General features: G+C 36.1%; 1 protein-coding gene across 4 annotated transcripts in view; it reads right to left on the bottom strand.

The window, feature by feature from the left end:
- HFM1 (helicase for meiosis 1) overlaps nucleotides 1-14,018 on the bottom strand; it is a 121,269-nt gene that overhangs the window by 13,972 nt on the left and 93,279 nt on the right. For all 4 annotated transcript variants that reach the window (XM_017544130.2, XM_017544128.2, XM_037744126.1 and 1 more), the window contains 4 exons: nucleotides 3,450-3,530; nucleotides 3,093-3,208; nucleotides 1,526-1,605; nucleotides 553-656 (listed from right to left, as the gene is read on the bottom strand). In XM_017544130.2, coding sequence (XP_017399619.1) covers nucleotides 553-656; nucleotides 1,526-1,605; nucleotides 3,093-3,208; nucleotides 3,450-3,530 — 381 coding nt within the window. The remainder of the gene's footprint in view (nucleotides 1-552; nucleotides 657-1,525; nucleotides 1,606-3,092; nucleotides 3,209-3,449; nucleotides 3,531-14,018) is intronic.

The following is a 14,018-nucleotide window of genomic DNA, read 5'->3' on the forward strand; positions in this document are numbered from 1 at the left end:
CAAAAAGCAAATCTAGATTACACACTAGCTATATCCCATAACCTAAGTTATATTCTCATACTAACATAGAAGTTTTAAGAATCATAGGTTTAAGAACTGGAGAGATGCTAAAGGTCACCCAGTTCAATACCTTCATTTTAAAGGTAAGACTAAAGCCCAAAGAGATTAAATAACTTGCCCAAGGTCACAATGATATTTTGTAAAACTGGACTAGTTTTATAAACATAAAACTATTTTAAATAATTTTAAATATATATGAATGTAATCATTCAGCATTTATTACTCTTTATACCCAAGGATCCCTTATTTGCTAAGATTTTCCTCATAGTATCTTTAATAGTCAACATTATGTAGAAAAGAGATTTTTTTAAAAATATGACAAACATAGACCATCTGAATAACAGACCCAAGAATCTGAAAATAATTCAGTAATCTAAGAGAAAAATGTTGCCAAGTTAATAATCATAATAATTTCAGATGCTGGTGTTTCAATAACATTACTTGTCAATTCAAATAATTTACTCTCTCAAGTAAGTATCAATGGTAATTTACCTTTGTCTTGATATTCAGATGGTTCTTGTCTAAATTTTCCACAGATTTCATGCTGATCCCACTGCTCCATTATAGGCAATTCAGATAAGTTTAAATATTCTGACCTTTATATAGATAAAACCATAAAAGTGTTAAAGAAAATACAAAAATTTATCTAAGCCTGAAAACTACTTATTCATATAAACAAAATAGCAAATAAACAGGTGTTTAATGGAAGTGACCAATACTTAGACATCTTTACATGCCCTTAGTTAGATAACAAAAGCCAGGATCTCTAGAAGCAGTGCTGGCATCTATTCTGATGAGTCAGTTCCTGTTCTGTGCTAGTTGTTAAATATATTGAATGTCATTACTGCATATAGAATGCCCTTATCTGAAAAGGAAATTACATGTATGATTGTCCTGTAGGCATCATGATACAGGAAAAGAACACTGAGTTATCACCTAAGGCCTTCTGCTTGCTAACTAGGAATATGAACTTCAGTTTTTCCATCTATACAATGGGATAAAAAATTTTATGGCTCATTGTATGGGCCATGGTGTTAAGTCAGAAAAGATAATGTGCAAATGTGTAATTTTCAAATTATAAATCTGAGATATTATTAATATGGACTGAGCCTCTAAATGGAAATTTAGACTTTGCACACCAACATGATTTCCATTTTTAAAGTATACTCTTGTCACTTAATTTATATTCCCTATAAAGAGAAAGCCTAAGGGAATGACATAGGATAGAAAGTTTCCTAGGAAAGAGACGATTTAATGAATGTTATTCCCTAACTGTGGAGTTCTAAATAAATTTAGGGTAGCAAAGAAAATGAAACCATTATGATGTTATTGCTTCATTATGGAATTAAATGGTAACTGTGATTTGATGGTAGCCAGTGACTATCTTTCCTTGAATAAGTAGTTACCTGCAGGAACAGAGTTTATGATAAATATTTTACCTTAGATATTAACATTATATTTGTACCTTGATATACTAGGAAGGGAAGGTCTTGGAGTAAAACCAAACTCTTTAAAGTCCACTCTTTGAGACTTATTCATCTGCATCTATTAATGAAACAAAAATAAGTTAAACTCTCAGTTTCACATCAAGAACTTTTAACACATGAGACAAACAACAAAATTCCTGCTGGTACATAAAGTCCCCAAATCAATGAACTAGGAGAAACTCAGGCTAGTTCCCAACGCTAATATTTCACTCAGGCCCTTCTTAAATGTCGGCATTCTTCATGGTTCTTTACTAGGTCTCTTCTTACACTACACATTCTCAATCAAAGATCTCATTTATTCCTGTGGCTTCAATTATCATCTATGTGTGAATGACTCTCAAATCTCTGTTTCTAGCTTAGCTCTCTCTCCTGATTTTCAAACAGTTATAGCCAACTTGTCTGTAGAATATCTTTATCTAGACATCTTGTAGGCCCTCTAAATTCAATATTTCCCAAATTGAACTTACCCTGTTCCAGCAAACTCGCTTTTCCTTCAGAATATCTACCAGAACGAGGCTAAGCTTTTCTCCCAGTTGCTAATACCAGAAAGCTGGGCATCATTTTTAACTCCTCCTTCTATTTTGTCTTTTATGACCAATGAAGTAGCAAGGTAGTAATTCTACCTCTGAAAAATATTTTAACCCGTCACTTCTCTCCATTGCTACTGCCACTACCCTAAACTAAGCCATTACTTTGCTGAGATTATTGGAAAAACCACCTAATAAGTCCCTTTGTTCCTATTCTATCATATTCCAATACCTTTTCTACATTGCAGCCAGACTGATCTTTATAAAATACAATTTTTATCATGTCACTGGTTAAAACTTTTCATTGGCTTCCCAGTACTTTCACGATAAAGTCTAATTCCTTAAAATAGCAAAAAGGTCTGCATGATCTAGCTCCTATTTACCTCATCTCTCTCTACTCCTTTACTTGTAATTGAATTCTAGACATACTGTATTAATGAGAAAGAGTTTCCTTAAAGATTTCCCTCTCTCCCTTTCTTTATTACCTCTGGCCCTTTGTATAATCTCTATGTCTGGAATATTTAGCTATCCCTTCCTACTATCATTCTGATGCCTGCCCCTCCATCCTTGGCTTATCCTTCAGGTCTCAATCACATCTATTAGGAATCCTTCCATCAAATGTGGATTGAGTACATTTTCTATCTAAACTTAAGTGTGTTACACTTCTGTCACAGAATCACTCATCACACTATATTGAAAAAGCATGTTTACTTTTGTATCTCTCACTCAACTACAAATTCTATGATTGGGAATAAGACTGTCTTATTCATCACTGCATCTTAGCACTTTGGCATACTCTTGGTGCTCAATGAAGATGGAAGGAAAGAAGAAAGATTTAGAAGAAGAAAAGGAAGGAAGAAAGAAGGGAAGATGAATTATGAATAATGGTAATACTCTTAGTCAAGCCCACAAGTAATTCTAAAGTACACTGTGGATATCTACCTAATTGATACACAGAACAAATATATTTATATACATTTAATTACAGAACAAAGGGAAAAATGTTATTAAAACTAACCTTCAGACGTTTAACTGGAGGAACAGATGAAACAGCATTCCTGTTTCTTAAATCAGACAAATATGAAGAAATTGTTGACTCTTTAATTTCTGACTTCCGTGCAACTCCAATTTTACCTATGAAAAGAAACTTCAGATTCTTTAAACTTCAGATCTTATATATATAAAGTCACATTTCTTTAAAATTTCAAATCTAGTATTTACTTTTTTCATGTTGCCCACAAAAGAAAGAAAATTATTTGAGAGTTATAAGTTGCATAATATAAATATCATAAACAGATAATTAGGATGTCATTACTATCCACCAAAGACCTTTTAATTTTGAACACTTGAAATAAACTTGTTTTAAGGAACTCACAGCAGTCATGTCCACATGTATGTTTATTTTTACAAGGATGATTGCATTCTCGGTTCCCAGGTTTTTTGCTGGCAGTCATTCCTAAATTAATATAACAAAAACAAAACTCTTTGTCACTACATTTATTATTGTTAATTTAATATAATTTTCATCCAGTTTCCTTCATTTCAGATAATATAAAATATTGATTTTTTATACTTCCTCAAATGTTCTGTAATCCATGTAACTTTTTTTTTTTTGTAAATAAAGAGATGGGCTTTTGCTATGTTGTCTAAGCTGGAGTGTCACGGCTATTCACAGGCACAATAATTAGTACTGCAGTCTCAATCTTTTGGGATCAAAAGATCCTCCTGTTTCACCCTCCTCTGTTGCTAGGACTACAGGCACTTACCACCATGCCTGGTAATTTTTAAAATATATTTTCAATAAGTTACTCCCTGTCTCACTATTAGTCCCAACATGAAACATCTAGCCATCTGCAAGCTTCTCTCAACCTCCCTGATATATATATATATTATACCATATATATATATATATATATATATATATATATATATAAAACTTAATACTCTCAACCTCCTTTGTATATATTTTATATGTGTGTGTGTACGTGTGTGTGTGTGTGTGTGTGTGTGTATAAAATAGGGCCAAATATGGCCACATATCAGTAACTTTTATAGTAAATGAGGTAACAATGAGGGTGAAGTTTAAAACCTCTCTTGCTGCTTTGTACTTAAGCTTGAAAATCCTGGAAAGAAGCAAACATCGGCTGGGTGCGGTGGCTCACACCTGCAATCCCAGCACTTTGGGAGGCCAAGGCGGGTGGATCACAAGGTCAGGAGATCAAGACCATCCTGGCCAACATGGTGAAATCCCATCTCTTTAATAAAAAAAATTACACACACACACACACACACACACACACACACATATAAACAAGGAAACCAACGTTGACCTTGACTCTTCTGTGGATCTAGCACCCTGCCACATGCAAAAAAAAAAAAAAAAAAAAAAAAAAAAGCAGCAGCAAACATCATGACATTTTGATGATACTGCTGACAGAAGTTAGTAAACATAGTAAACAGCATATAATACCTATTTAATAAATATAATTAAATGCTTTAGGGATCTAGGGAATTTGCTATATGAATTCACAGAAATGAGAGACTGCTTCCATCTTGACTCCTCTAAGTTAGAATTAATATCTCCAAACATATAATTTATTCCTCATTTATTATATTTTACATCAGCTTTTTCTTGATCTTAGCTTTCGACAGTAGCATGGGGAAGGAGAGAGATGTTTGAACTGGTCCTTGAAGGACAGACAGAAATATGAACATGAGAATGAAACCAAGAGAAGATATTCCGGGTAGAGGGCATAATACCCAAAGGCAGCAAATCACAGATTGTAGTAGCTGAAATCAGCTTATTTTTGCTTGAGCACAGATTTTAAGTGAACCAGAAATGCTGGAGGTAGTGGAGAGCTTGAAAACCTTTACAACATTTCTTGTTCCTTTACTCCTCATTTTTGGTCCCATTGTTCAATCGAGCTTTTCCAAGTCATGGCACGTCTAGACAATGACTATATATATATAGCAGCCTGGGGTGAATGGATGAGGCAACGGCTGGTCCTTAGGGCTGTGCAGATTAATGTATTGGGTGCTGATAAAGTAAAAAGAAAACACCTGGCGGCTGAAAGCTGACAGCTAAACCACAGCATTCTCAAGTGAACAAACAATTTTCAGAATATAAATACCCAGATAAGACCACTCTGTAACCACAGTAAAAGACAGAGATAAGACTATCATGTAATTATTTCTGAAACTAGAGAAAACAATCCTCAAGAACCAAAAAAAATAATGAAACATCCCCCTCTTCTGGCTAGCACAGATGACTACTATTTATTAAATCCTCTCATTTCCAAAATAAAAGGTACCAAAATACCCAATATCTTACTTCTTGAGAGCATCAAATCTAGAACTGACCTCTGCTTTCCCTAAACCTTTCCTAAGAGTCACCCAGCACACACTGAAATCCTATAATAAGATTCTGAAATCCTGTAAGAAGAAAATTCTCCCTGCTCCCTGAGATGACCCACGGTTCTGTTGCCATGGTGCTCTCCTTTGCTGCAGTACATTAAATAAACCTAACATTCCTCAAATACAAGTGTATTCCTATTTGTCACTGACTGAAAGGCTTTGACATTAAACTTTGTGAGGTGTGTCATGACTCATTGCTTCAGGTGTTTTGTCCCAAGTCATGATCCTGTTACCTCTCACTTAAACCAGAACTGGTTTCTTTGAATCCAGTCCTCCATGCTACAATTTATTCTACACATTGTTTTGCCCACTTAGAAACGCGAGTTATTTCCTACTGCCAACAAAAATCAATTCCATCTTCAAGGTCCTGCACTCTCCAATTCCAGCTTCCTTTCCTGGCACCCATATTAACCCTACATCCATGTAAACACATTCAATTGCCATTCTTCAAATAGTCCCAAGCCTTTCTATAACTGTAGTTTTGATACTATCTCTTGTCTTAGAAGACCTTCACTTCCTTGCCCACCAGATGCCTACCAACCTTCAAGTCTAACTCAAATGGCACCTCTGGGTTGGAGGTCTATGGTCATCACCTGATCTGATTTCCTTCTCCTTTGGGCCCCTGTGGCATGTTCTTTGTGCCTCTTGCTTATTGTATGCTCCCTTATATTTAATGTATTTACAGGAAAAACATAGTGGTGAAACAGAGGAACACTAAAATAAAGTAAAAAAATGAGCTCTAACTAGACTCTTATTTGGGAAAAAATATTAAAAATAATATCTATATATCTCACAGAGATGAAAAGATAGAATGCAATTAAGTAAAAACATTTGAAAATTAAGTGATAAACAAATATGTTAATGTATATTATTACATCAATTCAAGATTATATAAATAATTTTAAAACTAAAGTTGTTCTGGATGCTGTGAAGGAGAGGTACACCATGCTATGTGATAACGGGAACTGTTCTGGTCAGGAATGTTGGGCTAAGTAGTGTAGAAAGAGGGGAAGTTAACAAGAAAAAGGAGAAAGTGGGGTTCAGGCAGAGGGAATAGCATATGCTAAAGCTCTATGACAAGGAAAAGCATGGCGCATTGGAGAAACTGAAAGGTCGGTATGACTGATGCTAGCAAATAAGAGAAAGTACATAAGATGAAACTATAGTGGTAGCAAAGGTAGCCTATGTTTGTAGGGGAACAGTTCCACCATGGCACCACGGCAATTGCATGTCTCCACATAGACCATGTAGGTAAGATTCAACTGTTGGCAGAATGTCCTGTGGACATCCTCAAACTGGCAAGATAGGCAGTCTTATGAGGAGCTATCAAAGGCTATTTCACATTTTCTCTATACCTTGCAGAAGACCCCCTATCTTGCAGAAGACTTGCCATGAGGAAGTTTCTCATCTGCCTACCTGTTCCAATAAGGCACGGAACTTTCCACTTTTCCCCTTTCAGATAAAACTGCTTAGCTGCAGCTTAGAGTTCACTTCTCGAAATCAAACCAATCCACCATTCATGTCATCAAGTCATCTGACCCCTCTAGTTTGGTATCATCCTGTGGAACTGAGGATGTAAGCAGCTAATACCATGCTGATCTTGCTTTGCCATCTGTGTAAATAATAAACTGTCTAAATCCATTAGGGTGTCCTTACCAGCCAAATCTACAGAAGTGAGGCAAGGCTACATAGCAGCTACCACCACATTGCTGCTTAGGGACTGGCTAACCATGTGACAACATAGAACCTTTTAGGGGATGCTAATGATTTAGATTCTAAGAGCTATGGGAAGCCACTGAAGTGTTTTAACCAAACAGGAGGCATAAACAGATTTGCATTTTGAAAAACATCACTATATGAAGTATAATCTGGAGTACAGACTTGAGGTAAGACAGAAAGGATGCAAGAAACCAGTTAAAAGGATGCTGAGAAATCTAAACAAGAAATGATTGTAATTCTAGAGTGGTGGTGGTACTAGAGTTACAGAGAATAGACTGATTTGAGAGATAGAAGGTAAAAATATTTTTCATGCAGAATCAAGTGGAGTGGTTTTCTTCCTTGAGCAGCACATTGCCTCCCCTGAAGTTTTGCAGCCTTCCTTTTAGTATAGCAATATCCACCTTAAGTTTAAGTTCACTCAATAGTTCACGGGTAAAAGCAAATACATAGAATACCTCACCCATTTATTCTCCCCTCATAGATGCTGCTTTCCTTGAATCCTCTATCTGCCTCCTAATGCAATCTAGACCTGTCCTGTAACTGTCATCTTTGAACTTCCTTTCCTTAAGTTCCTGGGCTGAATCTACTAAAAATGGATTCTTGGGCTTTTTCTTTCTTGGTTAACATCTTGTTTTACTGCTGCTCAATTTCAAGCAACTGCCTAAGAAAGGATGTGTGAGAGTAAAATTTTCTGAATCTTTCTTTGAATGTATTAAGTTATCTTTCTGTTACTTTCATACTTAGTAGCTTGGCTGGGCATAGAACGTAAGATTGAAAATCATTTTTCCCTTGGAATTTTAATTTTTATTATTACAGTTTTGGAGACAGGGTCTCACTCTGTCACCCAGGCTGGAGTACAGGTGTGAGATCATAGCTTACCACAGCCTTGAATTCTTGAGCTCAAGCAATCCTGCTGCCTCAGCCTCTCTAGTAGCTGGGATTACAGGCACAAACCACTGCGCCTGGCTTTCCCCTGGAATTTTAAGTCAATTGACTTTTAGCATCCAATGTTGCTCACAAAAAAGACTATTCCAATTTTTAATTTTTGTTCCTTGTAAGCATTTACAATTTTCTCTTTATCCATAATGTTCTGAAATATTGCAATTACGCTTTATTTATAGACCTTTCATTCATCCTAACTAGCATTAAGCCTTTTTACTGCAAAGATTTCTGTCTCATTTCAATTCTAAAAAGTTTTCTCAAGTTATTTTTTCTGATTTGTTTGTTCTTTCTTTCCTGAACACTTGTAAGTTAGGTATTAGGCTCTTAAATTGCTTCCTTTTTCTCTTATATTTCCTGTCTCCTTGACTCTTTGCTTTCATTGAGAAGGTACTGATTTCATCTTTGAGCCCTCCAGTTTTCTTTCGAAACATAATTTTTACTTCTCTGTGCTTGCTCTGGTTCCTTTTTTAATAAAATGACATCCTATTGAGTTCTACGGTTGCAATTTAATATTTAATTTCTTTGAGGTTACTAAAGTTTTATATTAAGTTTTATGACATTCCTGAATTATCCTATTGCTCGTTCATCCATTTTCTATTTACTTATTTTAGACTTTCACACATTATACATTTTCCTCAATGTCTAGTCACTCTTGGTTGTCTGCCTATAACGTTCCTATTATATCTTAATTTCACATATGAGAAAATTAATTCTGGGAGAGGTTAAGTAAGGTGCTCAAGATTATGCTGTTAATAAGTAGCAAATTTGAGATTCAAATTCAAGGTAGTCTAATTCCAGAGCCTGATCTCTCAACAATTCTCTCTCTAGTTGTACCAGTTGCTTTAGCTCTCCCAAAAGATTCGTTTAAACTATTTAGAGAAGGGACCTATTATTTTGAGGTGGGAAGTCTAGGAGGAAAAGCTTTGCAAGTTGCTGTTTTGCAATGAGGAATAAAGAGTGGCCTTTGTCTCTTAAATGCAAGAACTTCTAAAAAGATGCATATCTAAACACTGCCACAAGGTGGTGCACAATGACTATACACACTTGCTCCCAGTTACAATAACTAGGATCTGGGAATCTAATTGGAGATACTCTGAGGGCTCCCAAAAATTTCAAGGTAAAGTTGGCAAATCTTGTCAGGAATGAGGACTGTATGAAAGTTTTGCTTGTTTGTTTGAGAATACTAGCATATATATACTACCTGAAAAAATCTTTTTGCTGTATTTTTGTTATGAATGGTACTTGGAAAATAAGTGCTCCCTCTACCCTGCCACCCTCCCTACCTCCTGAGAATTGTCTGAGTTTGTCTTATTAGCAAATATAAGCTTATAAATATTGATAATTAGAAAGATAAGGTTCTTGGAAAAAAATTAATCTAAGCTGTATTCTTTTCTTTTGAGAAACGGTCTGGCTCTATCACCCAGGCAGGAGTAGAGTGGCGCCATCTTGGCTCACTGAAACTTCGGCCTCCCAGGCTCAAGCTATCCTCCCATCTTAGCCTCCTGAGTAGCTGGGACTACAGGTGAGGGTCACCACACCCAGCTAATTTTTCTATTTTTTTGTAGAGACAGAGTTTTTGTTTTGTTTTGTTTTTTTGTTTTGTTTTGAGATAGTCTTGCCTTGTAGCCAGGCGTCAGGCTGGAGAGCACTGGCACGATCTTGGCTCACTGCAAACTCCACCTCCTGGGTTCAAGCAATTCTCCTGCCTCAGCCTCCCCAGTAGCTGGGACTACAGGCGAGGGCCACCATGCCCAGCTAATTTTTGTACTTTTAGTAGAGATGGGGTTTCACCATGTTGGCCAGGATGGTCTTGATATCTTGATCTCATGATCTGCCCGCCTTGGCCTCCCAAAGTGCTGGGATTACAGGCGTGAGCCACTGCGCCTGGCCATTTTTTGTATTTTTTGTAGAGACCAGCCATGTTGCCCAGGCTGGTCTCGAACCTGCAAGCTCAAGCAATCCACCCGCGTCGGCCTCCAAAGTGCTAAGACAACAGGTGTAAGTCACCACACTCGGCCTAGCTGTACTCTTAGGTATCCTCTAAGATAGCATATTCCACATTCCATCACTGTCTAATCTGAGATGCAAATATTTTCATAGTTTTGCCACATATTATATTAACTTATGAAGTCCCCAGTTCCAAGTATTTACAGTAAATTTATTAATAATATCAAATATAAATGTATTGAAAGAAAATACTTAAAATTACTTTAACAGTGTTATTAACAGCTTGGTGGGGGGGAGGGCAAAGATCACTTCGTTTAAAAAAAAATTCCAGGCAATAAATAGAAAATAGCAAAAATCTCTCACATGCTTAGTGTACCTTTCTAATTATAAATTCAAATAATTTGGTCTCTGCAGAAGCTACTGGAGTATTTTTTTAATACTACTTTGACTTTTGCAGTTCTCCATTTACATGAATCATAGCATATGCAATTCATGGTTTTACTTTTTTTTAAATGATGAGAGAATCTCCTTTTCATTTTTCTGCCAAGTACTTTACTATCATTTTGTTACTTACTTTATGAAGAAACGGAATACACTGGAGTCCTTGATTTTGCAACTTAATGCACATATACACCAAAGAATATAAAGAAAAGTAGACTGCTTTTTGACTAATATTTAAATGTACACACAATGTGCTTAAGGATTGGCTTTATCCTTGTATTCATTCAGGTACACTTTTTTTTTTTTTTTTTTTTTTTTATTGAGACAGAGTTTTCCCCTCTTTACACAAGCTGGAGTGCAGTAGCACAATCTGCACTCACTGCAACATCCGCCTCCCGTGTTCAAGCGATTCTCCTGCCTCAGTCTCCCGAATAGCTGGTATTACAGGTGTCTGCCACCATGCCCGGCTAATTTTTCTATTTTTAGTAGAGATGGGGTTTCACCACATTGGCCAGGCTAGTCTTGAACTCCTGACCACTGGTGATCCACCTGCCTCGGCCTCCCAAAGAGCTGGGATAACAAGCATCAGCCACTGCACTCGGCCCCAAGTACCTTAAATTTTCATACTCAGAATGACACTGCAAATGAAAATAAATTTATTAATGTCAAATTGATTTTCTTCAAATTAAGCAAAGCCTATAATTCTTATTTAGGATGTATTTAAAAGAAAAGAAGGTTGAATGTCTAATCTTCATATACTAAGAGTGGGCCTAAAATTTTTTAAATTTTTGTTTTTACAACTTAAAAATATGTTTCACATTGCCATATCTTAAAAATAACAAAAATGTTCTTCCTCAAATTTTACAAGAATTTTATCTCCTGGAATTATATGTGAGAAACTGCAGCTAAAAGAATGTTTTTGGATGGGTGCAGTGGCTCACGCCTGTAATCCCAGCACTTTGGAAGGCTGAGGAGGGTGGATCACAAGGTCAGAAGATCAAGACAATCCTAGCCAACATGGTGAAACCCTGTCTCTACTAAAATACAAAAAATTAGCCAGGAATGATGGCAGGTGCTTGTAGTCACAGCTACTCAGGAGGCTGAGACAGGAGAATCACTTGAACCCAGGAGGCAGAGGTTGCAGTGAGCCGAGATTGTGCCACTGCACTCCACCCTGGAGACAGAGCAAAACTCCGTCTCCAAAAAAAAAAAAAAAAGAATGCTTTCAAAAAGTTTGATATGGTTTGGCTGTGTCCTCACACAAATCTCTTGATTTTGCAGCTCCCATAATCCCCAGGTGTTGTGGGAGGGACATCATAGGAGATAACTGAATCATGGGGACAGTTTCCCCCATACCATTCGGCAGTGAATAAGTCTAACAAGATCTAACCATTTTACAAGGGGTTTCCCCTTTTGCCTGGCTCTCATTCTCTCTTGTCTGTCACCATGTAAGATGTGCCTTTAGCCTTCTGTCATGATTGTGAGGCCTCCCCAACCATGTTGAACTGTGAGTCCATCAAACCTCATTTTCTTTATAAATTACTCAGTCTCAGATATGTCTTTATCAGCAACATGAAGACAGACTAATACAAGATGTAGAAAGCATGAAAAGAATTTTCAATTATTTTATGTTCCCTAAGGTGCATATTTTTGTTTTTATATATACTCCTGTAATTTGATGATATACAATATTGACACATTTGTTTAACTTGAAAGCACATTTGGAAATAGCCATTTTGCAATTATATTCTGGGAACTAAATATCAGTTTGTATCATTTAATAAGACCATCTAACAAAGGATTAGAACAACTGAAATTTGAATTGTTTTAAAAAGGCCCAAATTTAGTGTCACAACCTTAGGAGAATAATCTATTGCACCTTCATTGTGTCAGTTACTGAGAAATAGTGTGTGTATGTTATGTTTAAAGATATAATTGTGTATCTTTACTTGGGGATATATACATTTGCATATAAAAATTGAATTGTACAATTGGGATATGCATAAGTTCCTAAGATTTGGGATGACTACATACAGTAGCCCCCTTCATCTGTGATTTTGCTTTCCACAGTTTCAGTTACCCAAGGTCAAGTCTGGTCCAAAAATAATACATGAAAATTTTCAGAAATAAATAATTCATAAGTTTCAAATTGCACACCATTCTGAGTAGCATGATGGAATCTCATGCTGTTCCACTTCATTCTACCCTGGATGTGACTCATTCCTTTGTCCAGCATATTCAGGCTGTATATGCTACTCATTCCTTAGTCACTTGGTAGCTGGCTCAATTATCAAATCAACGGTCATGGTATCACAGTACCTGTGTTCAAGTAACCCTTATTTTACTTAATAATGGCCCCAAAGCACAAGAGTAGTGATGGTGGCAATTTGGATATGCCAAAGAGAAGCTGTAAAGTGTCTCCTTTAAGTGAAAAGGTGAAAGTTCTCAACTTAATAAGGAAATAATATATACAGCATTCAGTACTACCTGCAACAGAGAAATATCAGCACCCCTAGATACCATCTTTGTGTCCTATTTCAACTTTGTCAAAAGTAACCTTTATCTTGACTTTTAACAGCACAGATTAGTATATTAGTTTGGTAGGGCTGCTATAACAAAATACCACACACTGAGTGGCTTAAAACAACAGAAATGTATTCTCTTACAGTTCTGAAGACTAAATGTCTGAAATAAAGTTGTTGGCAGAGCCATACTCCCTCTGAATCCTCTAGGTAGGATCCTTCCTTGATTCTTCCAGTTTCTGATGGCTCCAGACATTTCTTGGCTTGTGGGAGCATAATTATAATCTCATGCTTTGATTATATGCATGAGATATTATATATTGTTATATAATATTATATATTATTATATAATCTGTCTTTGTATCATTGTCTTTCCTCTTCATCAGTATTCATATGGACTTTTCATAAGGAGTTTTCTCTGTGTCTGTGTCTCTTTGCCTGAAGGACACCAGTCATATTGGATTAGGGTCCACCTTAACTTGATTACATCTGCAAATTCTATTCCAAATAAGACCACATTCACAGGTACCAGGGATTAGAATATCAATGTATGTTTTTGTGAAACACAATTCAAACCATGAGAGTTAGTAGTGCTTATTTTTGTAAGTGCTTATTTTTGTTATTTATATAAAAGGAATCATACAGTATTACCTTTTTGTGCCTGGCTTCTTTTGCTTAACATTATTTTTGTGATATTCATTTATATTGTTGTATGCAGTCACAGGTAATTCAATCTCCTTGCTCTGTAGCATGAGTTGGAACCTATAGTCCATGGGCCAGCCATTTATTTTTGTAAATAAACTTTTACTGGAATATAGCCACGCCTATTCATTTACATATTATCTACTGCTGCTTTTGGGTTGCAAAGACCTACAAAGATAGAATTGCATGGCTATGAAGAAGATCTGTAGTCTACAAACCAAAAATATTTACTATCTATCTGGTCTTTTTTTTTTTTT

Source organism: Cebus imitator, unplaced genomic scaffold, assembly GCF_001604975.1.
Source record: "Cebus imitator isolate Cc_AM_T3 unplaced genomic scaffold, Cebus_imitator-1.0 Scaffold166, whole genome shotgun sequence".
NCBI classification, from domain to species: domain Eukaryota; kingdom Metazoa; phylum Chordata; class Mammalia; order Primates; family Cebidae; genus Cebus; species Cebus imitator.